The sequence below is a fragment of the Megalobrama amblycephala genome, linkage group LG20, assembly GCF_018812025.1.
Source record: "Megalobrama amblycephala isolate DHTTF-2021 linkage group LG20, ASM1881202v1, whole genome shotgun sequence".
Taxonomy (NCBI): Eukaryota; Metazoa; Chordata; class Actinopteri; order Cypriniformes; family Xenocyprididae; genus Megalobrama; species Megalobrama amblycephala.
The window spans coordinates 32,816,637-32,839,868 of record NC_063063.1 but is presented as its reverse complement, the minus strand read 5'-3'; the positions used below and the strand labels follow the sequence as shown (position 1 = coordinate 32,839,868).

The 23,232-nt window shown below is 36.6% G+C and overlaps 1 protein-coding gene across 1 annotated transcript; it reads left to right on the top strand.

Annotated features, from left to right (window-relative positions):
* The first annotated feature begins 19,649 nt into the window (after positions 1-19,649).
* Positions 19,650-20,209, top strand: LOC125255181 (fucolectin-1-like). Its single transcript, XM_048170215.1, has 3 exons — positions 19,650-19,845; positions 19,951-20,087; positions 20,202-20,209. The coding sequence occupies exons 1-3, from the start codon at positions 19,691-19,693 to the stop codon at positions 20,207-20,209; spliced, it is 300 nt and encodes a 99-aa protein (XP_048026172.1). The 5' UTR covers positions 19,650-19,690.
* Positions 20,210-23,232: the final 3,023 nt, after the last annotated feature.

Here is a 23,232-nt window from a genome sequence, read left to right as displayed (position 1 = left end):
TCTCCTGCACCAAACATGAACCAGCATGGTGCATGCACACATATTTCATCAAGTCTTCTTCAAATGAATTATATGTGCAAACTGGACACTGATACAGTGGTGTAGCCTATCTGAACGCAACGACACGATTATTCTAATAGACAAAAGACTGATTTTGAGACTGCAGTGCTCGTAAACGTAATCAAAGTAGCCTATTATTAGCCCTATTAAATATTCTTTCGCATTTCTCCCTTGTGCTTGGTAGTTTGTTGTCAGTTTGTTTGTAGTTCCATATATTAATATTCATTATGCTGTATAATGAGTGTGTTGTATGTCGGTGCTTCATTGGTTGTTCTCTCCCCTCTTCTCCCCCTCTACACTCCCACTTTTCCAGAGCTTTACACACCCATTTTTACAAAGTTTTTTTTAGCTTTGAGGTGTGAACGACCAGGGTAAAACAGGGGTGTTTCATGAACCTTTAACAGAGATATGGGGTTTGGGATGAATAGTTCAGTAGCTTCACGGTGGGGGTGCAGGACAATACAAAGGTGTAAACTGCCACTCTTTCATACAAAGATTGTTGGACACATGATGAGGAGTGTTTTAAACAGAGCAAGCGAAGGCAAAGTGCCCATTTCAGGATAAATGACTTGATGTCATTTTATTTAGCTATAAATATTGTAATGTGTATAAAGGTTTCATATAAAAGTGTTTAATTAACTGAAGCGCAGTGTTACTTTTGACAGCAAATTTTGATTTAGTTTAAGTCATCTAAATTGTTTTAGTTGTAGTCTAGTTTTATTCAACTAAATAATATAAGATTTTTGATTAGACTAAAATCTAATGGGTTTTGTTTAGAGGTGTCGCAATATACCTATATTGACGATAACCGTGATATTCAAAAGCATGAAATATATCGATATCGTGTTAATTTAGGGTGTGACAATATACCGGTATTGGCGATAACCACAATATTTAAAATGAATAGGATTCTTAAGATATCATGACATGTAAATACTCCAGTGCCAGTACCTGGTTGAGCTCTCAGGTGGCAGTATTGCACCTTAACACTGACATCTGTTAAACAAGAAGAAAACGCAGCGCGCAGCTCTTCCGAACAGGAGAGTGAGAGCCTCTGTTCTTTGCGGATCGGGTCCCGCTTCTGCTGAGGCAGGGCAGAGGCTCCATTCGTGGGGTTCACAAATGGATCTGACAGAGGGGTTAGAGACGGGTGTATATTATAATTATGTGTGTGTATGTATATATATATGTATATGTATTTATATTTGGAGGGAACTGAGTAGACGGGAGTTTCCCTTTCTCTCTTTCCCTAAAATACCTTGTGAATTATTACAAGCTATAATTCTTTTTTGTATTCTAAATATATTCAGCCTGTTAAAAAAAGAAAAATCTGGCTGCATTTAATTTGAGGATTAAATGAAATATTGAATACATTAAATTCTGAAGAATTTAAAAGAAAATAAAGGAGACCGTTCTGCCAACCCTGCCACCTCGTGTGCTTCAGGGCGCAGTGGTTTCCAGTGTGCCTCCAAGAAAAAGGAAGGTGAGGTTGGGAGACCAGATACTGGGGGATTCCTCGGTAGGTCGAGACCCCCCTTTTTATACGCTTCCTCCGTGGTACTCTGAGGCTTTCAGTATGTACAAGGACTCCAGCCTGGGACTTGGCCGTTGTATTAGAAGGGTTAGCTGAGGCTCCCTTCGAACCACTAGAGGAAGTTTCAGAGAAATTCCTCACCCTAAAGACCATATTTCTACTGGCTATTAAATCTCTTAAAAGAATAGGAGATCTTCAAGCACTTTCAATTGCTCCTTCGTGTCTGGAATTCGCACCTGGAATGGTCAAAGCGTTCCTGCACACTAGACCAGGCTATATGCGTAGGTCCCCACCAACGTCCCAGGTCCCATCGTACTTCAGGCCTTCTATCTTCCTCCATTTACAACTTCGGATCAGGAGAAACTCAATCTGCTCTGCCCAGTGAGGGCTTTAGATGCATATGTTGTTGTATTATATCAAGAAAATGCAATTACCCTGCCTCCTTGTTAAGGTTTTGGATGTCTGTTGCTACACATTTGGCCAATGTATTAAATATTAGGCATTGCTTATAATATTATTGTTATTTATATTTGTTTGTTTCTAAGAAATGTATTGTACTATATGGCCAGAGATGTACAGTTATTGCTATGTGTGTGTGCCTGTTTATGAGGAGCAGAACTGGACTGCAGCACACAGAAGTGTGTGTGGTTCTATGTGAGTGTGCTCAAGGACATGGAGAACTGTGGCTCTACTCCTAGAACCTTATAAGGACATCAGCCATCTTGGCTGAGTTTACTGGAGTCCAAGGACACAAAAGCCAGACAGCTTGCACCTGCGAGGCCTTGAGAAGTGTCTGGAAACTTTGGGAAAGTTACAACGTACGTCAATCAAGAAGATAACGTAACGTCTGTGATAAACAACATGAGTATAAAAGACTGATGAGCTGATTGCCTCTTTGGATACTGATATGTCAGTACCCCCGACAACTAGAAGCCCAGAGCTGAGGACAAGAAACCCCAAGCTGAAGATGGGAAGCCCAGAGCTGACTACACCTTTGACTCAAGAGTGATTACTGTATTTTATACTTTAATGATGAAGTTTTATTTGCCTTTACATTTTTGTTTATTATAAAAGAAAAGTAACCAATTAAAAGAAATTTAATTGATTACAAAAGCTGCCTACCTTAACTTGATTTATAGTGTGACCTTGAACGTACCACAGAGGAGTCTTCTGACCAAATTGTAAGTAATTTAAAATGCTTATAATTTAGGCCAGACTCGACTTACTTTACCTAACCTGAGAATAATAAATAATAAGGTTAAAAGGTGTTAAGATCAAAATACACACCGCAAAACATGGCGCCCAACGTGGGGCACTGATCCATCGACCCCTGGCCACGGTCGATCGAGCAATGCTTTCCCATTCGCTTCCGCACTCGTGCGCTTGAGTTGTAGATATAAAAACTTGGAAAGCTATGAATCACCAGGTAACCTGTAAGACCCAAAAATGTAAATAATCTAGAGGGATTATTTATAGACGGCCCAGAAAGGGTTGAACGCGCGTAGAACAGATAACTTTACGAGCCAGGGAGCCGTAAAGGTTAAGAAAGCTGTAGGAGAGACAGAAAGTCTCACATAGCTAGCCTCAGAGAAAAAGAGGCAGAGACGGGCTAAAGATAAGACCTGTAAGTGAAGGACGCTTCGCTTATGGCAGGGAGAGCCCAGCGAAAATCCAGCAATGCGTTTAACAATGAGAAAGAAAAATTAGCCTTTCGAGCAGACACACTGGTTCTAGAAATGGAACGTGGCTCCTGTGACAGAACAAAATGGTTGAAACTTAAAGACTGAGGTAGGTCTAGCAGCAATGCAAGAAGAAAAAGTGTAAATGGGGAAAATGTGTACCTGTGATAAAATTACAGTATGAGGCTCCTAGAACAGGAAAATGTGATAGATACTGTTGATACATAAATCTAAAGAAAAAGTTTTACATTCTTATAGGTGTGGTAGAGTGCCAAAAAGAATACTATTTAAACCACCAGACCTGGATAGAAAATAAATATCAAATAGTTGTTAAAATAGTTATAAATAAAATGGAAGAAATTCACCTAACAGAGGACAGTTTTATGAAGTGGAAATAGGCAGGCTAAAAGTCAGACTTTTAATCTGTAACAATATGTGTTGGGAAAATAATCTTAAGTGACATGGTAATTTAAGAAAACATGAATTGAAAATATGATAATTGTTCCCGGAACAGTCGGGATGATTTTAGTGTAAAATAGGTGTACAGGTTAAAGAGTCTGTGAGCAGAAGCTCGGACTCAAACATGTAACAGCGCTGTGTGTAAGATTGTCTCTCACACTGCACTGTCTGAGGAGCGAGAAGAGCTCATATTTCATGCTTAAAGACTGGAAAACAATAGTTGTGATAACTGAAGGGAGGCACCGACTACAAAATAAGTCAGGTAATTTTTCTTTTAATAGAAAGTTAAAGAAAGTTTAAAAGGAGTAACAATACTGTAGTATTGAAAGAATATAATTAAAAATTCCAGACAATGAGGATAATGGAAGATATATTGCCAACAATAAACTTGTTAAATACCAACGCAAAAGGAACTAAAAAATAAATAAATAAATAAATAAATAAATAAAAATAATAATAATCTAGGATGAGAAAAGATGATGTGCCAGGACCCTCTCAGCCATCCGTACTTCAGTATGAGAAGGCTGCAATAGGGAGAGATTTATGAGTCAAGGTGAGACAAAGCCAGAGGAGTTAGAGCTTGTATTCAGAGCTTAAGTTCGACTCTGATACCGGTGATAGTGAAAGCAGAGAATCTGATATATTATATTAAAAAAAGTTAGACTACTGTAACAGTTGACGTAAAAGTAACACTTTAAATATGGAATACATCATTTAAAAAGATGGAATACAAATATTCTGATATAGTGAGAAATAATGTAGGATACTTAAGAAAAAAAAAAAAAGAAAAGGGCAAAGAAAGTTGTGCCTAACAGAAATTTGACTTACGGACAGATAAAGTCAGCTCGGTGTTCACCCTTAACCGTATTGCTCAAACCGAGGGTCTAAAATGAGAAGCAGATTTTAATGCACTAGGAACAATAAGTGGAAAAGTAACTAAAGTTTTAGAACTAGTAATATTGTCATTTAAAAAAAAAAAAAAAATTATTAATGATTGATGTGTTTGAGTTTTTAGCATTTTGGATTTTGACAAATACACAGTTTGTAAAATATTACAAAATATATATAAATTATATAGTTTAATGGGTTACATTAAAATTAGGATAGTCGAATGGCAAAGCCTATTCACACTTAAAAGAGGATGATTAAACTAGACAGAATTAAGCAAAAGAAGTGTTAGTGCGATTAAAGGAGATTTTCTAATGTATACATTAAACAATAAAACATTAGACAATAGATTTGAATATTAGTACAATAGGATATCAATAATAGAAAAAAGACATACCTGTTTGAAAAGAAACTGGCAATAGAGAAAATCCATTATGCTTGATTGTTTTTGTTAATAAAAAGTTAGCAGTTCTTTGTAAAAGATATTCCAAGCTGAAAAGTTGGGACCAAAGTCAGAAGCTCATATGACGAAGATTTAAAAAGTGCCTCAAATACAAAAATGGCAAAGGAAGAAAAATTAATAAATGGTAATAAAAGGAAAATAGATATCTTATGTTGTAACAGCTGTCAGTGACAAAAAGTTAGAAAAAGGAAAAGAAAAAAAAAGGATTTGTTTAAAAAGTATAATTGTTGGTAAAAATATGTGTACTGAAGATTTAATTTTGAAGCAGGAGAAACGAGCCGAGATAAGAGAGTCAGTTCCAGGCACAGCCCAGAACGCAGAGCTCACGGGAGTGTCAAGGTCACTCTGTAAAATGAGGAATGAGAATTTTACCAGACCTCCCAGCAAAAGTCTAAAACTATTTTTAATGGGAAAAAAATAGATTATGCCAAATTAAAAGGTAAATAAATTGGACTGATTCCTGATTTAGTTAAAATGTAGAAAAGTTGTGAGGACTTAACCTTTTTACCCAACCAGACAATTCTAAAGAAAACACAGTAATATCTGTGGCAATAATAAAGCTCATAAAAGATTTATGAACAAGTTTGACACCTAAGTGAAAATATGATTGAAGTTTGACAGATAACAAGATATTCCTAAATGAGGACAGACATATTTAGAAATAGGATTACAATATTAAAAGGTATTAAAATATATAACTGAACTATAAAGGTTAAAGATATAACTGAAGTATAAAGGTTAAAGATATAACTGAAGTATAAAGGAAGAGTAGGTGTATATATATGAGAGTATAATAACAATATATGACAGAGTGAAGCAAATATGGAGGTTATAGATAACAAGGAAAAATATATTTAAATCATTAATTAAGTGGGTTACGTGGTTAATGGATTTTTAGACTGACAGTCACTGGGGTTGCATGAGTGCATTCTCAGTGCTGGGTCGCACCAGGAAAGGAATTTGTTGTAAAATCTGTGCCAAATTGATATAAGGATGATCCACTGAAGCAGCCAGAAGAAACAGAGAGAGATAGAGAAAGAAAGAATGGATCACCAGAATGAAATTTGAAAATTTGCAAACATAACAAAAGCATTTGTCATTTTAAATTCAGAAGAGATAGTGACTGCTTTTGTTCTGACCACGAAACAATTGTAGTATATATTAGGGAAATAAAGTTTGAATATTGATTAACTGAAATAATTTAATTCAAGTATTAAGATATGCACCAGAAGGATAGAAATGCTAAAAAGCTGTAGCCAACTGATAAAAGTTGCATGCAAGATGAAATGAATGAAATTAATGTTTTTAATTTTGCAGCTATTATTTAGCAAATATAAATTACCAATTGCTTAATGCAAAGTGAGGTAAAAACTATCTGAATAAAGTTACAGAGATTAACCATTTAAAAAATTGAAAAGAATTATAAAAGTTTGGATAGTTGACAAAACTATTATTAGAACATTTCCTCTGATATAAAGGGAATTTGTTTATTGCTATGAAAAAACAATGTGATAGAAGATATTTAACAATAAAATTATGAATACTATAATTTTAGTAAAGATAACTAGTCAGAAAGATATTAGGACTAAGAATAATTTAATCATAAAACGAAATGCATACTGTCAACGAACATCGGAAAAAAAAAAAAGTTTTTTTTTAGAAAGAGACAGGTAGGTTAATAACACCTGTAAAACTAATTCACTAAATAAATAACCTGCACAAATATGTTGAGAAGGTATTAGAATATACAGTATTTACTGTGATGATTCACTTAAAAATACAACCAGGGTTCAGAGAGGAACTAATAGTTAAATGACTGATAATGCCGGAAAACTGCTGAAAAGTTATCCTCAAAGTAATTGTAGCGATGTACAGTTATTAATCAATTTATAGATGAAATATGAATATCATAATTCAGAAAGCTTTATGACGTTCATATATCGACCCAACGGGGAATTAAACATATATGGTGAATTAACTACAACGAATTATAATCAATCACATATATGATTAGTTCTGGTTTAATAATTATGTGGAAAACTATCAGTTCGTCCACCGAAACGGAAAATTATCCACAGATTATCACGACAGAAATGTTATTCTCGGGCCGGGAGACTAACTTTCTATCATAGACTCCAAATATAGAGCTAGGATATTAGAATCAGAACGTTAAAGTGACTCGGTTGTTGCTAAAATGAGCAAGTGAACAAAAAGCATGGATATAATGAGTTTAATATACGAAACGGGTAATACACAGGTTATACGGCTAAATGGACACAAGTAAACACAAATACATACAAAGTAGAAGGAAAGGCAGAAACGAAAGAGATGATCAAAGCAGGTCAAATTGCAACAGTTCACCTTTAAGAGCCAGCAAGGAAACTCAGTATTTAAAATCGTAAAAACGTTATACTTGCATAGGTTAGTCAGGGTGCTTGGAGTTTCGGAGCGCTCGGTTTGACAGTTGCTTCTTCGTCCGGAGGTTGTTTCGGCGAAGTTTCAAACGAAGGTTTAACTGTTGTAATATGACCGGAAAATAAAGAAGAGAGTCCGTCTTGACGGCAGGAACTCGTGCAGAAAAACTTGTGCCACCAAAAGACGTGTGTCATGGTATTTTAAGGACAACAGGCCAGAACGCCTTCTTGATAACGTCCTCCAATGCTAGCGTTGCAATTTGGCGGGTTTCCACATTCCTTTGTCCTGTCTCCCGAATAAATTTATGGTATGTTGAATCAATGCATTTTCTTCATAGTGTTATTAAACATTGAACGATGCATTTGACAGAAATGTAACGTACATCAGTGAATAGCTCGGATTCACAGCTTTACGGAGAAATCAAACTCGACAGGTGTCTCTCGTCATATAAAGAAGATACCCTTTACACTCTATTACTACAGTTTCACATGAAAACTAACCTACTACAGTCAATTCTACAATTCTACACTAGTAACACATACATGCAGCGAGCACTACAATGGCAGATACATTCATATTTGTAGGTATAATGTTTGTGCATACAGTCTCTATGTAGGGGAGCCGTGTGTGTGTGTGTGTCTGTGGGTGTGTGCGTGTATTTTCCTTTTATGACCGCTTGGAATTTGGACCTGGTCCCTAGAAACCCGATCCGTGGTGTTGCACCCCTTTGAAGTCGCGGAGGAGAGGTTAGGGGACTTATCGAAACAGTCATAAAAAGAGTCTCGTGATCCATTAGTGTCTGCCGGGCCGGAATCGATGTAAGATTTACAAACCTAAGTTCCGTGAATTGAGGCTTAAACACAGTTTATGGTGGGACCTGCTCATCCTTGAGACTGTGCAGACCCTACATAATAATGACCGAGAGGCTAAGTGAGCACATGGATGATTAGGACTGCCTATGGTCCGGGATACAGTGGAATACAATGTGATGAATGTGTGGAAGTCATTTGTCATAGGCATAGAATTTGGGGCATGGACCTATGGTGATTTAACCAGTAAAGGCAAAAGTGAAGGGACAAAGGTGTAGAATCAGAAACAGCTGGGTATTTCTAGCGTTGTACCTGTAGTCATAACATATTGACAATTACGAATGACATACGAAGCAAGGGGCTGCTGGTTTTGTCCCAGGAGATTTGGGAGAAATCTAGAGAGCCTGAAACCTTGCTTTAAAGATGGCAAAATGTTCCAACCAGAAAACTGGTTAATGGGAACAATTGCTAAAAGCTATTTAGAATATAGCAAAAGAATGCATAAATTAATTTCCCAAGAAGGGGAGAATTTGATGAAATGTATTATTATGCTTTATCAATTTTGACAAATTGGATAAAAATTAAGTGTATAGCAGAGCTGAGTTTCCTATGTGCCGGTGAACTTCAGGAAGGGGGAGAGGAGCTGTATCTCCTGGCAGAGAGCCATGGAAGGACAGGACAGAAGTTCTCTCGGCACAACAGGACAACTCACAGCAGACTGCAGGGTTTAGAGGTCATAGTGAACAGGACCAACACCTCAGAACCTCAGATTCTTACCTGTGCCATGGGAAAGAGCTGGCACAAGATTAACAGAACAGTAAATTATTAAAAGATTCTGATGTGAGTGGGGTTATTTTGAATTTACTTATCAGAAACAATGAAAGTAAATAAAGACCACAAAGAGCAAGAGCAAATTTTTTGCCCAAAAAGAACAAAAATAATGCTGAAATGTAGAAACATCCAGCCAATAAGAAACAAATTTTGTGGGATAAATTATTAATTTAAAAACAAACAAACAAACAAACAAAAAACTATAGATGTTGCAAGAATGTGGCTTTTAGTTGATTTTACTGTACAATTGATTGTACAGTTGACCATAACTTTTGGAAGTAAAAGAATAAAAACATATACTTATAAAATAATAATTCATAATAATTCTTTATAAAATAATAAAGAACAGATATATCTCTGTTGTATGTGAACACAACATTGGAAGAATCGAGCCAATGTGAGAAAAAATAATATAAGAATGTTACTGTTGAAAATCTACAAGTTTGTATTACAGAAAAGTGAAAAAATATATTTAATGTTACATAAAAGGAAGATAATTTGGATTTGGCAGAAAATGCAAGTTATAAAACATATTGACACTGAAGAAGAGCGTCACCAAATGCATTGAAATTAAGTGGTTATATGAAATAAGGAATACCAAACTGGTTTAAAACAGGTAATAGCAGACATTGAGACGTATTTCTCAGATAAAATTTTTAATTAAATATAAAATATTATATGATGGAACAGCTGAGAATTATGGGATATCTATATATGTATACAAGGTATGAAGAATCCAGTAGGTAAACTAGAGTCCACTGGAAGATAGATGAAGTAAATGAGGGGTAAATATTATAAAAAGCTGAAAACCCTCAATGATATTGGTATGACTAAAACAACAAGATGTTTTGGGGAGAATGTTCAGACAGAAATGTATGAGTAGAGGAAGGCAGTACTTATACACTATAAGGTGATTATACACTGTAAAACGAAAAGGGACTTTATAAACCTAAAGAAAAATTACTGTAAATTAAAATATTGTAGATAAGAAGGAAAAGTATATATATTTATTTAAAAGCTGGAATAATTTTGGAAAAGGGAAAGAGAAGGTAAACATACCTATAGCAACATTGGTCAGACTTGCCAAAGTTTAAGAAGAAAATGTATGACAAAAATAATATACTGAATTGTGTAAGAATGTAATTTTAGAAAATCTGACAGAGACAAATCCTAAAAACCTTAATACAGTTAAGATTAGGATGCTTATTTGGTGATATTGAAACAAATATTTTGAAAACTACTAATAAGTAATTAAGTAGAAGATTATAAGAAAATTAATCAAGAGATAGTGGTGATATAAAACAGAGTAAGAGTGTCCATGGACAGGATAATATTACCTTGTGATTTTAGTAAGAGTTAGAAATGAAAATTGTCTAAATAAATTCATAAACAACACAAAAATAATTCAATAAATATGTCAACACTTTATAGAATGAATGTTAATATTAGTGGAATATTTCATGGTTGAGAAGAAATGTATGTTGACAGAAGTATATGGACAGTATATTATTCAAGAAGAAAACATTTATGTGCACATTTTTGTTTTTAGAAACCTAGAAAGAGTAATATTAATCAGTGGATAAGTATGATGATAGCACAGAGCATATAGGCCAATAATATTTAGAGAGAGTCATTTAAAAAATAGATGATGGAAACTAAGGAAAATATATGCCTCACTATCTATTATATTAATGTAGCAAGTGGCTGTTTAGTAGTGACTACGCCACCCCGAAATAACGGGGAAATAACCAAAAGAACACGCAAATACATTCCACTTAGCAAAGGCAGGAGGCGTGAGTTTCCGTTTAAACAGTTATTTTTCTTTATTAAAGTTAAAAGGGTTTACAAAATTTAAAATCCCAAACACAGCATTTAAATGGTCTTAGTCGAATGAGAAAAAGAAAAAAAAAAGACAAATATGAAATTACTTGATGTAGGGGCTGAGGCTTCCTTTTATGAGAAGCGGGCTAGTATGGCGCACTCAGTGCACAAAAGAAATCCCGCCAATCAGAATCACATCCACAAAATTCACTGCAAATAATAACCAAAAATAGTGACACAGCAATAAGTGACAATCCTTGTTGAAGTGAAGCCTGTGCAACCAGCCCGCTCCCAAGGAATACTCAGCTCCTGGAAAATAAAGAGAAAGAAAAACAAAATCACCATACAAAATAAACCAAACCAACATAAGCAAAGTCAAAATCAATATATGTAACAAATATAAAACACACACAAAAAAAAAAAAAAAACTTACAATACTCAAACAATATAAGGGTACAAAATAAAAAAAATACAAATATTACAGACAGAAAACAACGTATACTGTCACGACAAAGATCAGAAACTCAGAACTGATCACGGCTCAAAATTGCTCGAGATCATGAATACCGCATGGCGGTAACTCACTTCAATAAATAATGACTGTTATCACACAGTCAAAATCACAAACTGAGAGTTGGTGACAGTAATACAAAAAAAAATAAAAAAAATAAGCCGAACCAAAAATAATAACCACAAAAAGAGAAACAAAGAAAACAAATGTCTAGCCCACTTAACCGCTGGACCAGAGGTGTCAATGACCCAAAGCAGCAGCGCGGTCCAGAGCGCGGGTTGGAGAGAGAGAGAGAGAGAGAGCGCGAGAGAGGAAGCGTGATGCAATGCCTTAACGAGGACCCTAAACATAAATGTTTATTACACTCAACTTAAAGCATACAATGATTTGCAAGAGAGGAACAAGTTACTCACCTTATTAGACGACGTGACACTCACAACCATACACACACACACACTCATAAAGTTATGGTAGCTCCTTTAGTTAGGTCGATCAACAGCTGGCGCTCCGACCTGGCTATTGTGCTGCCCTGACGCACAGGTGGACACCCTGTAAACACACCGCGCTAAAACGCATAACTGTAGGTAACTCAAACAAAACTTCCCACAACACCGCGACTGTACCACATTAAAACTTACCTGGGGGTAAGCAGTACACCACACACACACACACAGCCTTGGCGGACCAACGTCACACTAAAACAGGGGTCATCAACTATATTTGTCCAAGGGCCAGAATTTTTCTCTGCAGACACTGTAAGGGCCAGATACTCGTAATATAAAATAAAATTCGAATTGTATCCTAATATGTTATTATTTGATTAATTTATGTTATTTTTTACATATTACCTGTACTGCAGCAAGCCACCAGGGGGCGATAGCGATATTTTAGGCTTCATATTTGTGAGGCTGTCAAGCTGTCCATCACTGTCAAGCAATTGTGCGAAATCCCAGGCAAGGAAAATTTTGACATTTGTGAAAAAATGAGCACGTGAAACAATAAAAGATGTTCAATGAGAGCAACGCGTTTATCGTCATTCTTGACTGAAGGCAGGCTATGGCACAAGCTACTTTTCAGAAGGCTTTTTTTCCCGTTAGATTTAAAAATAAATAAATATGGAACGGACCCGAATATTCGAATATTCGTTCGGTGGGTTGGTATTCGATTTGAAAATTTGTTTTTTTTTTGCACACCTGGGATCCCCCGCGAAACGGTTCTCATTCCCCCTTGAATAAGGCCGGCGACACACTGGCTGCGTGAGCGTCTCAGCTGTGTGGCGTGTGCGTTTTTATTTCGGCTCCCATATTTAACAGGTTGGAGTTTGCACACTGAGACAAGCGTCTCAGGCGCGCTCGAGCCACGCAGAAAACGTGTGCATGCTAGAAATAGAACCGATGCGTGTTCCAGCAACGGGAGTGTTCTCTGGCTAGAGCGCAGAACAGCGGAGTTTGTATGGACCGAAGTGCATGTCTGAGCTTGTGTTTTGTTGCTTTGACATTGTGGAAAATAGAATAATAGAAACAAAATGTATTAGCATTTTTACCCGTTATTATCAATCTAAATTAATCTCGTTTTTAATTTAACTTAATTTCGTTTTTCTTTATTTAAATTTCGTTTTTCTTTATTTAAATTTCGTTTTTTCTTTATTTAAATCTACCCTTACTGTGCCAATTTGTTAGTCAGAAAAATATTAGACTACCTTAAAAGTATTGCTTAATTTAACAGACCTGTGTGTGTGCGTTTTATATCACTAGTGCAGTGTCCGTTCTCGGAGCAAGCCCTGCCCGCGTGAGGTGCGCCGCTTCCCGCTCGCGCTGTTCTGACTGTAGTTTACTAAAAGTTTATTAATTCTGAATGTGTCGCGTCTTGCGTGTCCATCTATATTGCACCAAATGCGACACTGCACTCCCTTGTGAAGTCGACTGGATGAACGGTTCTCGAAATAATAAAAATGCAAACGGACATACAGACACAGATTCCTGCCTTTATTAGAGAGAAAAATATGTTCAGCCCCTCTCTCCGAAGAGTCGATGTTCATTACTACCGAAGCTTCGAAGCTCAAAAAATGGTATTCGGACCAGCCCTAAACTTTTTCCTCTTACAAGGCTATTCCTGAATTCAGTATTATTCTGGGGGCCGGATGGAAATCTCTGGCGGGCCGGTTTTGGCCCGCGGGCCGCCAGTTGACGTTGCATGCACTAAAATAAAGATTGCATGATATCACGGCATAGCATTCGAATCCAACAACAAAGCTACATTGCTAAAACACGTACCTCTGCGATCCACAACAGTGAAAGGAAACAAAGAGGGGCGGGCTTTCGACCAAGACGCAATCCAGGGGGCATGAACAACGAACTTATATACAAAAGTGGAGCGGTACCTAATTGGCCACGTATTTAATGATAGTGACGTTTCAGACATGTCACAAACATCACTACATTAAATTGCAATATTTTCTAATATGTAGAAAGAAGATAAAGAGAAGATTTGGACTGAAAAGAGAGAAACTGGGAAACTGAGAAAACAGCCAAAACTATAGTTAGTTATGTATGTTATTGTAGAATACAACATAATTAAATTAATAATAGAAAATGAGCTCATTATAAATAAGATGTGCTAGTAGACATATTGTAGTATTTGAAATGACAAGTCATTTTGCTGTGATTGATGCAGGGTGTTTGAACACAGCAAGAGAACAGATAAGGAGGACAAACAAGCTCTCATTATAAACCAAGAGCACTGAACGGCCTTGAGTGAATCTGAAAACCCTGAAAGAAGGGGGCAGAAGTAGCATAAGGAGTCCTGTATAGTTTGTGTATGCTTATTCAGTTATAAGATAGCAAGTAACGACAGCAATGCATCCAGCAGCACTGAGACCTTAGCTGGGGTCAGTGAAACCCTTTAGGAAATCCTGGAACTCAGGAGAGCTTTAGGGGAGGACCCTTGACAAGACCATTTAATTTCTGGGGGGTGTGTTGAGGATTACAAAAGTATAAGATGCCACTAGATAATGATGTACCAAAGGATGAACCTTATAATGGGGATTTATGTAAAGATTTATTATAATAAATTACTTTATTAAAAGTATGATTTACACTTTAAATACTTAAAATCCATTGTGTGAATTAGAGACATTATTGGCTTCAGTTGACTTTGAAATATAGTTTAGGAAGCGGCTGTTGGCACTTGGTGTAATAGCAATTAGATTGTGTTTGTATGTGTGAAAGTAGTATAGTTTATTAGTGTAAAGACATTTGAAATAGTATATTAAGGAAGTTAAAATATGTGTTATGGTAACTGAAGATGAAACTCTATGATTGTAGTACAGGTTATAAGATTCATTAGTAAATTTTTGAATTTAAAATATGAAATGCTTAAATGATGGTGAATTTTAAGCTTGGGAGACACATTTTGTTTTCAAAATTGACAATGGGAACCTTATTGGAACAAAATGATTTATTGATATAGAATATATAATTTATGTTTGAACATAATTCAGAAAGTATCAGAAAGACTAATGTTGATTAATTACTGGATTGTTTTGAAAATAATGAGTGTACTGAATGAATAATGAATGAACTAGAGAAACCATTTTTGTAATGTATTATTTGTAATGTTAATATTTACTATGTATTATATGTAAATGCAACAATAAGTGCAACAATGTTGAATGAAATGAATTGCTTTAAAATATTTCACCCAGAGTTTGGCAATTAGATATTTACAAACTGATGGATAAGGAACCTTGTGCACTGTTTGAATTGGTTGAATGTATGGGGTATTTTAAATTTGTAGCTGGAGCAAGAAACACCCCATATACTAATTTTGTGCTTAAAAGATCCGAGGGAATGCAGTCGGCCCAAGTTTCCAGGGTACATGGCCTGGAAGCTCAGATCCCCTTTGGCTTCTGCAAACTGTCTAAGCCAGGGGAGGAGCCGCACCTTCCTTTGGGAGGACCTGAAGGGTGCTCAAAGTAATTAATGGATTCTTTGTAAGATCCAAATTTGGCTTATACTTGAAAATCAAGCAGAGCACAAAGTTTTGCCCTTAAATGATTCTGTACAGAAATATAATTGATTATTAAAATTATGGGAACCAGAAAACTGGGTGGAATGTTACCTGAATGTGTTACTAACTAATATGTTTAAGAATTGTGAACAAATGTACATGTTACTGTTAAAATTTAAAGTGAACAACGTTTGTGTGCCACAACTATGCTTGAATAATGATGTTAAAAAATGAGTCAGGATAATTGCATGAAGGGGGTGTTGTATTATATCAAGAAAATGCAATTACCCTGCCTCCTTGTTAAGGTTTTGGATGTCTGTTGCTACACATTTGGCCAATGTATTAGGCATTGCTTATAATATTATTGTTATTTATATTTGTTTGTTTCTAAGAAATGTATTGTACTATATGGCCAGAGATGTACAGTTATTGCTATGTGTGTGTGCCTGTTTATGAGGAGCAGAACTGGACTGCAGCACACAGAAGTGTGTGTGGTTCTATGTGTTTGTGCTCAAGGACATGGAGAACTGTGGTTCTACTGCTGGAACCTTATAAGGACATCAGCCATCTTGGCTGAGTTTACTGGAGTCCAAGGACACAAAAGCCAGACAGCTTGCACCTGCGAGGCCTTGAGAAGTGTCTGGAAACTTTGGGAAAGTTACAACGTATGTCAATCAAGAAGATAACGTAACGTCTGTGATAAACAACACGAGTATAAAAGACTGATGAGTTGATTGCCTCTTTGGATACTGATATGTCAGTACCCCCGACGCTAGAAGCCCAGAGCTGAGGACAAGAAACCCCAAGCTGAAGATGGGAAGCCCAGAGCTGACTGCACCTTTGACTCAAGAGTGATTACTGTATTTTATACCTTTAATGATTAAGTTTTATTTGCCTTTACATTTTTGTTTATTATAAAAAGAAAAGTAACCAATTAAAAGAAATTTAATTGATTACAAAAGTTGCCTACCTTAGCTTGATTTATAGTGTTTTAAGACTTTGAATAAGAACGTACCACAGAGGAGTCTTCTGACCAAATTGTAAGTAATTTAAAATGCTTATAATTTAGGCCAGACTCGACTTACTTTACCTAACCTGAGAATAATAAATAATAAGGTTAAAAGGTGTTAAGATCAAAATACACACCGCAAAACAATGTCCACAGAGCTGCCCTGTGGGGCAAAACAGATCAATTGTTTGTGTGTTATGGGTCTCCTAAGAAAGGAGGCCCAGCATCTAAGCAGAGAATGAGCAAGTGGGTGGCCAAGGCTATCTCACTTGCTTATGAGGCGGCCAGACAGCCATCTCCATTAGCTGTCCGTGTCCACTCTACTAGAGGTATGGCGGCCTCAAAGGCCTTAATGTCAGGAGTATCCATTAATGACATATGTGATTCAGCTGGATGATTATTCCAGCACACATTTATTAGGTTTTTCAACCTGGACGTAGGCTCCACTCCGGGGTCCTCAGTTCAGTCTACAAGATAACAGACAGGTACTTGGTCTTACGTCTCGTTCCCTATTCAGGGAACCAGGGTTACACAAGTAACCCGAGAAGTTTTCTGTGTTCATATATTTAAATAAAGGGTGATTAGCCTACCGCATTTTCTTTACTCGTCTTATTCAGCATGGTGTAGCTATGCATGCAGTTATATGCCCTCAAAATTCAAGATACATGGGCATTTATTGCCCTGACGAGTTTTTGTCATTATATCAGATGTAGTTGTTTTACGATATCACACGAGCAAGAGTGCCGTTTTCCCCAAATCAGCACAAATGCAATGTTCCTTCAACTTATTGTTAAATGAACTGTGAGTTACATTTTAGACACAGTATTGTTAATATTGTTTTTTTCCCTTTATTTTTACCAACGAAAATTTCAAAATTTTGAACTGCAGAACAGAGCCCCGTGCAACAGAAATGTTTTTGTTATACTGACTGAATCCGCGTTTAGAACGAATGAATAAATCAATCATTTGAACAAATCGGTTGAATGAATGACACCTACTGGCAGTTTAGTTTAGTTTCATATTTAAGGGACATTTTAATTAAAAAATTAAAATTAGAAAAAAATCCTTATTTAAATATTGAATTAAATTTATGTAGTATGTAGACAAATTGTAAATACTGTGTAAATATATTAATGCCACTTCTCATTCTGTGTCACCTCTGTATTGCAAAGATGGATTTTGTTGATAATGATTTCATTTGATTAGTAACATAATGTGTTACCCCCCCCCCCCCAAGGATTCTATAGATAACGCTATATATTGATATTGTGAAATCTTTTGGCCACAATAACCGTGGTGTGAAAAATCTAATATCGTGACAGCCCTAGTTTAGTTAATTCTGCAGTCCGTGACAAAGCTACAGTATCTCCTTACCTTAGCCTGATTCACAACGGTAAGCTTGAAATAATGTTTTCTAATTTGAGTGATACTGGTAGGTTTCTGTGGAAAATTTGAGCATGCTGAATTTTCGGCATGCTCAAAGTTTTATATAAATATGATTTATAAAAACCTCACATTTAAGCTTTTAAACCATTTTTTAAGAAGAGGTATGAGTCAAAATTAGAAACTATTAAACAGGTTAATTTAAAATATGACTATATATAATATTCAAGTTTCCTTATCATTGTACTTTTTTTTTTAAAAGCACATTAGCTTTTTATCAATCCACCAGTAAACCTTCTTGTACGCTGTGTAAAAATACTGAACAAAAATTAACCTGCTCTGTCTAGTCTGCCAGCTCGGTGTCAGTGTCCTTTTTTGTTTCGCAGTGTATTTTTCACTCTGTGAGAACATGGCTTGTCGGACAAAGCAAAAGAAACTAAAGGGAACGGGTCTTTGCGAAGGGTCAATTGAACAATGTCAGCAACGTCAGTATAAGCACACTTGACATCAAAATGACACATGATTAGATATCATATATAATATGCTACCAAAGTACTCTTGCCTTAGACAAGTGTAAGTTCAGTGTTAGGTGTTTGACTGATAATTGAATGAATCAGTGCACCACGGTCAAAAATTGTGCTGAAATTAGTCTCAGTGCCATACTGAAGGCTTCGTTTTCGTAAGGTTTGACAGCTCACACCCAAACAGGTAGAGATAGCGGCCCATGACATTCCTGTCTCTCTCATCTGGGTCAGCTGCTCTCTGGTCACACAACATTGGAAGATAACAGACATGCAGCACAGACTGCTATAACATACTTCCCAACAAATGAGAAAATGCATTTTATTCATTTTCATTTATATTCAACAGTGCATCAGATGTGAATGAAATAGCCTTTGAGAGTAATTATATTTAGGGTTCTACAAATGTTTGGCAATGTTGTTATTTTTGTGCATGTCACTAGAGTTTGTGGCAATAACAGAAGCTGCTTGTGCAGATAAGATGATTTTCAAGAAGATTTTCTTACCTTGAATGCAACCTGCTGAAACAGAAGTGGGTGTTATTTTCCAATACTCATTTAGAAGAGAAGTAAGTACAGCCCAGTCATTTCAAAAGCAGTAATCTGATTTTGCAACACATCCTCCATACATACAAACACTTATGTGTACATACAAGAGCACAGAAGAAACTGTATATAGAGAGAGATCACTCCACTCATTCCACTCTTTTTGATCTGAGGTTCAACTACACATAACCTGAGGAGGTGACAGGTAAGGATCAGCTTCAGTCCTCACTGTAAGTGAACCACCTAAGAAAAATGTTTGAAAGACAGCATCAACCTGGATACTAAAAAAAATGTTGATGACTATTTTCAAGGCACAAAGTTATTATTGCTAATATTTGACTGGATAAGCTGCAAAAGAGGCATGCAAATCTGATGAGGTTCTTTTATAATGAGTAATAATAATATGTTCCTCTGTCGAAACGAGGATGAGACAAACTCCATATGCTGGCATAACATGCTGTATTCTTTATTTCTGAGGTCAGGATGAACGTACTGGTGATTTTGTTGCTTGCGCTTCTGCCTGGCCTGTGTGTTACTGATTACATTGCAAGTGAGTTTTCTTGATGTTGAAAGTTCTTAAAGAGTTCAAATATGTCAAATATTTGAATTGATAAATCATGTTGAGAACATAGCCTTGTATAAAGTTATAATGTTGGGGTTTAGAGATATGTTTAATTTGTTTAATATGGCTAAACATGCAGTAGATGGAAACAGTAATCCAATATATGCACATGGGTCATGCTCTTGTACGAAAATGGAACATAGTCCCTGGTGGAGAGTGGATTTAATGGGTGTCTACAGCATAAACAAGGTTACCATCGCTAATCGTAAATGTTGTGGAAAGTTGATATCAGGTGCTCAGATCCGTATTGGCAATAGCCTGCATAGCAACGGCAACAACAATCAGCTGTAAGGATTGTGCGCGCTCTCTTTCTCTTATTTAGTTATTTATTCAGAGGGGAGAGAGAGATATTATTTAACTTTTCTCTTTATTTGTGTGTTTGTAATTTAAAGGGCTGCAACAATTTGGTCCATCCCAAATGGAGGCACAGAAACGTATGAGTTTAAGCCTATTAAGGGCCGATACGTCAACATTGTTCTACCTGGGAAACGTAGAATTCTCAGTATGTGTGAGGTTGAAGTATATGGAGGTAAGTGAGAAAAGAATATTATAATACTGTGGTTTAATTTATTCTGTAGGCCAAAATATTAATATCTGAAAAACTGTTGTTGTTGTTAACAGAAAAGTGCCACTTGTGTTCCAGGTGAGTGAACTTTTTGTAAGAATATTAATGTTACTGAAAGCACAAAATTATTAATAACAAAGACGTCAAACTTTTGATCATTTTGATTACATAGCTTACCTTAATGTGGTCACAACTCCTCCAGGAGTTTAGAGTCAGACACAATTTCTGTAATTATAACTTTGTTCAGCTTTTGCTTTGCTGGTTCAGGCAACTTCTTGAATATCATTCAAGTTTGAATGAAACTGGGATAAAATGTAAATGATCTCTTTACAAATTGCAGCAGAGCTAATTTGTGTCTCTTCAACAGGGTGGTGTACACCAGAGTAGGGTAAGTTACTTCAAAAAAGTAATGAATTACTAATGACTAATTACATTTTCAATGTTGTATTTATAATACTTTTAGGTAACACTTTAGAATACTGATCCTTCATTAATGAATAACTACACAGGAACAAATGAGTAATGCATTATTAACACTGTAGTAACTACTATTAGCCAGAGCGCTGTGGCATTATGGATAGATCTACACATCTGGCCAAGCAATAATTTAGCGCCTGCCCTACATTATATGTACAGCACATTGAGCGGTTCAGAGTGTTTACTTTGGACTTAAGTAACATATAAAGAACGGTCAGTGCTTAACTCAGTAAAGTTGGCAATATATTATCACATAATAATGATTTAGTTTCTCATAATAATGAGAAAGTTTCTTGTAATAATGACTTAACATGTCATAATAACGAGAAACTTCCTCATACGTCCTCAGACGTGTAGATCTATCCATAACGCTACAGCGCTCTAATGCTGCATTCACAACGAACGCGTCTGGGGCGTCTGAGTTACGTTAAGTCAATGTTTAGACGTCCTGCGGCGCGAATCTATTGCAAGCCAAAAGGGTCAGAATTACGCTATAGATTAATCACGTTTACAATCAAACGCCGTCAAATACGGCATTTTAAACAGTATTTGCGCCGTTGTGATTCCAAACGCCGCAAAAAACACACGAAAATCCGTCAATGACGCCGTATTTAACGGCGTTTTAGTGTACATGAAAAGCGCCGCTTTTTACGCCATCCATCTTGCCATATGACGCCGTAAAAAACGCCATTTTAGCTGTTTAGAGCGCGTGTCTTTTACGGCGTTTTGCTTACAGTATAATGAGTCACGCCCATGATTTCCACAGCCAGTAGGTTTGAATGGTTTTCACCCAATCAGTGGTAACTGAGTTAGACCAGACCAATTCAGGATCATTTTAGCCAAAGGAGTGTCTATGAATTGATAGGATATATTTATGTAGGCTACAATAGCCTATAACTTTGTGGATATTTTCAACTAACAACATATTAATTACAGATCGATCGCACCTCTTTATCCTAATGTAATTGCTAAGATTTCATGTTCAGCAATACCTACCCACTCTATGTATTCAACTTATTACCCAGATACATTTCACGCTAGTAAAAAAACTGAACACTAGCAAGTAATCTTTCCAAAATGAGGGATTGTCCCTATAACAGAAGCGAGATCGTGTTTAGAAGTTGTGCAACATATACAGTGGGTATGGAAAGTGTTCAGACCCCCTTAAATTTTTCACTCATTGTTATATTGCAGCCATTTGCTAAAATCATTTGAGTTCATTTTATTTCCTCATTAATGTACACACAGCACCCCATATTGACAGAAATTTTTTACAGATTTATTAAAAAAAGAACAACTGAAATATCACATGGTCCTAAGTATTCAGACCCTTTGCTAAGTTTTTAGTAGAAGCACCCTTTTGATCTAATACAGCCATGAGTCTTTTTGGGAAAGATGCAACAAGTTTTTCACACCTGGATTTGGGGATCCTCTGCCATTCCTCCTTGCAGATCCTCTCCAGTTCTGTCAGGTTGGATGGTAAACGTTGGTGGACAGCCATTTTTAGGTCTCTCTAGAGATGCTCAATTGGGTTTAATATATAGGCTATATAAATGCCTCATTCATTCATTCATTCATTCATTCATTCATTCAAGGTTTTCGTCCAGGATATTCCTGTACTTGGCCGCATTCATCTTTCCCTCGATTGCAACCATTCGTCCTGTCCATGCAGCTGAAAAACACCCCCACAGCATGATACTGCCACCACCATGCTTCACTGTTGGGACTGTATTGGAGAGGTGATGAGCAGTGCCTGGTTTTCTCCACACATACTGCTTAGAATTAAGGCCAAAAAGTTCTATCTTGGTCTCATCAGACCAGAGAATCTTATTTCTCACCATCTTGGAGTCCTTCAGGCAGGCTTTCATGTGTCTTACACTGAGGAGAGGCTTCCGTCGGGCCACTCTGCCATTAAGCCCCAACTGGTGGAGGGCTGCAGTGATGGTTGACTTTCTACAACTTTCTCCCATCTTGCGACTGCATTTCTGGAGCTCAGCCACTGTGATATTTGGGTTCTTCTTTACCTTTCTCACCAAGGCTCTTCTCCCCCGATAGCTCAGTTTGGCCGGACAGCCAGCTCTAGGAAGGGTTCTGGTCATCCCAAACGTCTTCCATTTAAGGATTATGGAGGCCACTGTGCTCTTAGGAACCTTAAGGGCAGCAGAAATTTTTTTGTAACCTTGGCGAGATCTGTGCCTTGCCACAATTCTGTCTCTGAGCTCAGGCAGTTCCTTTGACCTCATGATTCTCATTTGCTCTGACATGCACTGTGAGCTGTAAGGTCTTATATAGACAGGTGTGTGGCTTTCCTAATCAAGTCCAATCAGTATAATCAAACACAGCTGGACTCAAATGAGGGTGTAGAACCATCTCAAGGATGATCAGAAGAAATGGACAGCACCTGAGTTAAATATATGAGTGTCACAGCAAAGGGTCTGAATACTTACGACCATGTGATATTTCAGTTTTTCTTTTTAGGAACGTTTTTTACATTTTAAATTTAAATTCATAAATCTTGTGCATTCTGAGAGCAAAATTAAGTGACTAGATCAATGAAGAAATTTGTTGTCTTGTAAACAATTTTGTGCTCTGAAAGTAATTTATTTATTGGTGATGGTAGGGCACATTAGTC

Coding starts and splice junctions, on each gene's coding strand:
- LOC125255181 (XM_048170215.1), top strand. CDS start 19,691: ATGGAACATAGTCCCTGGTGGAGAGTGGATTTAATGGGTGTCTACAGC. Junction 19,846..19,950: donor AACGGCAACAACAATCAGCT/GTAAGGATTGTG, acceptor TGTAATTTAAAG/GGCTGCAACAATTTGGTCCA.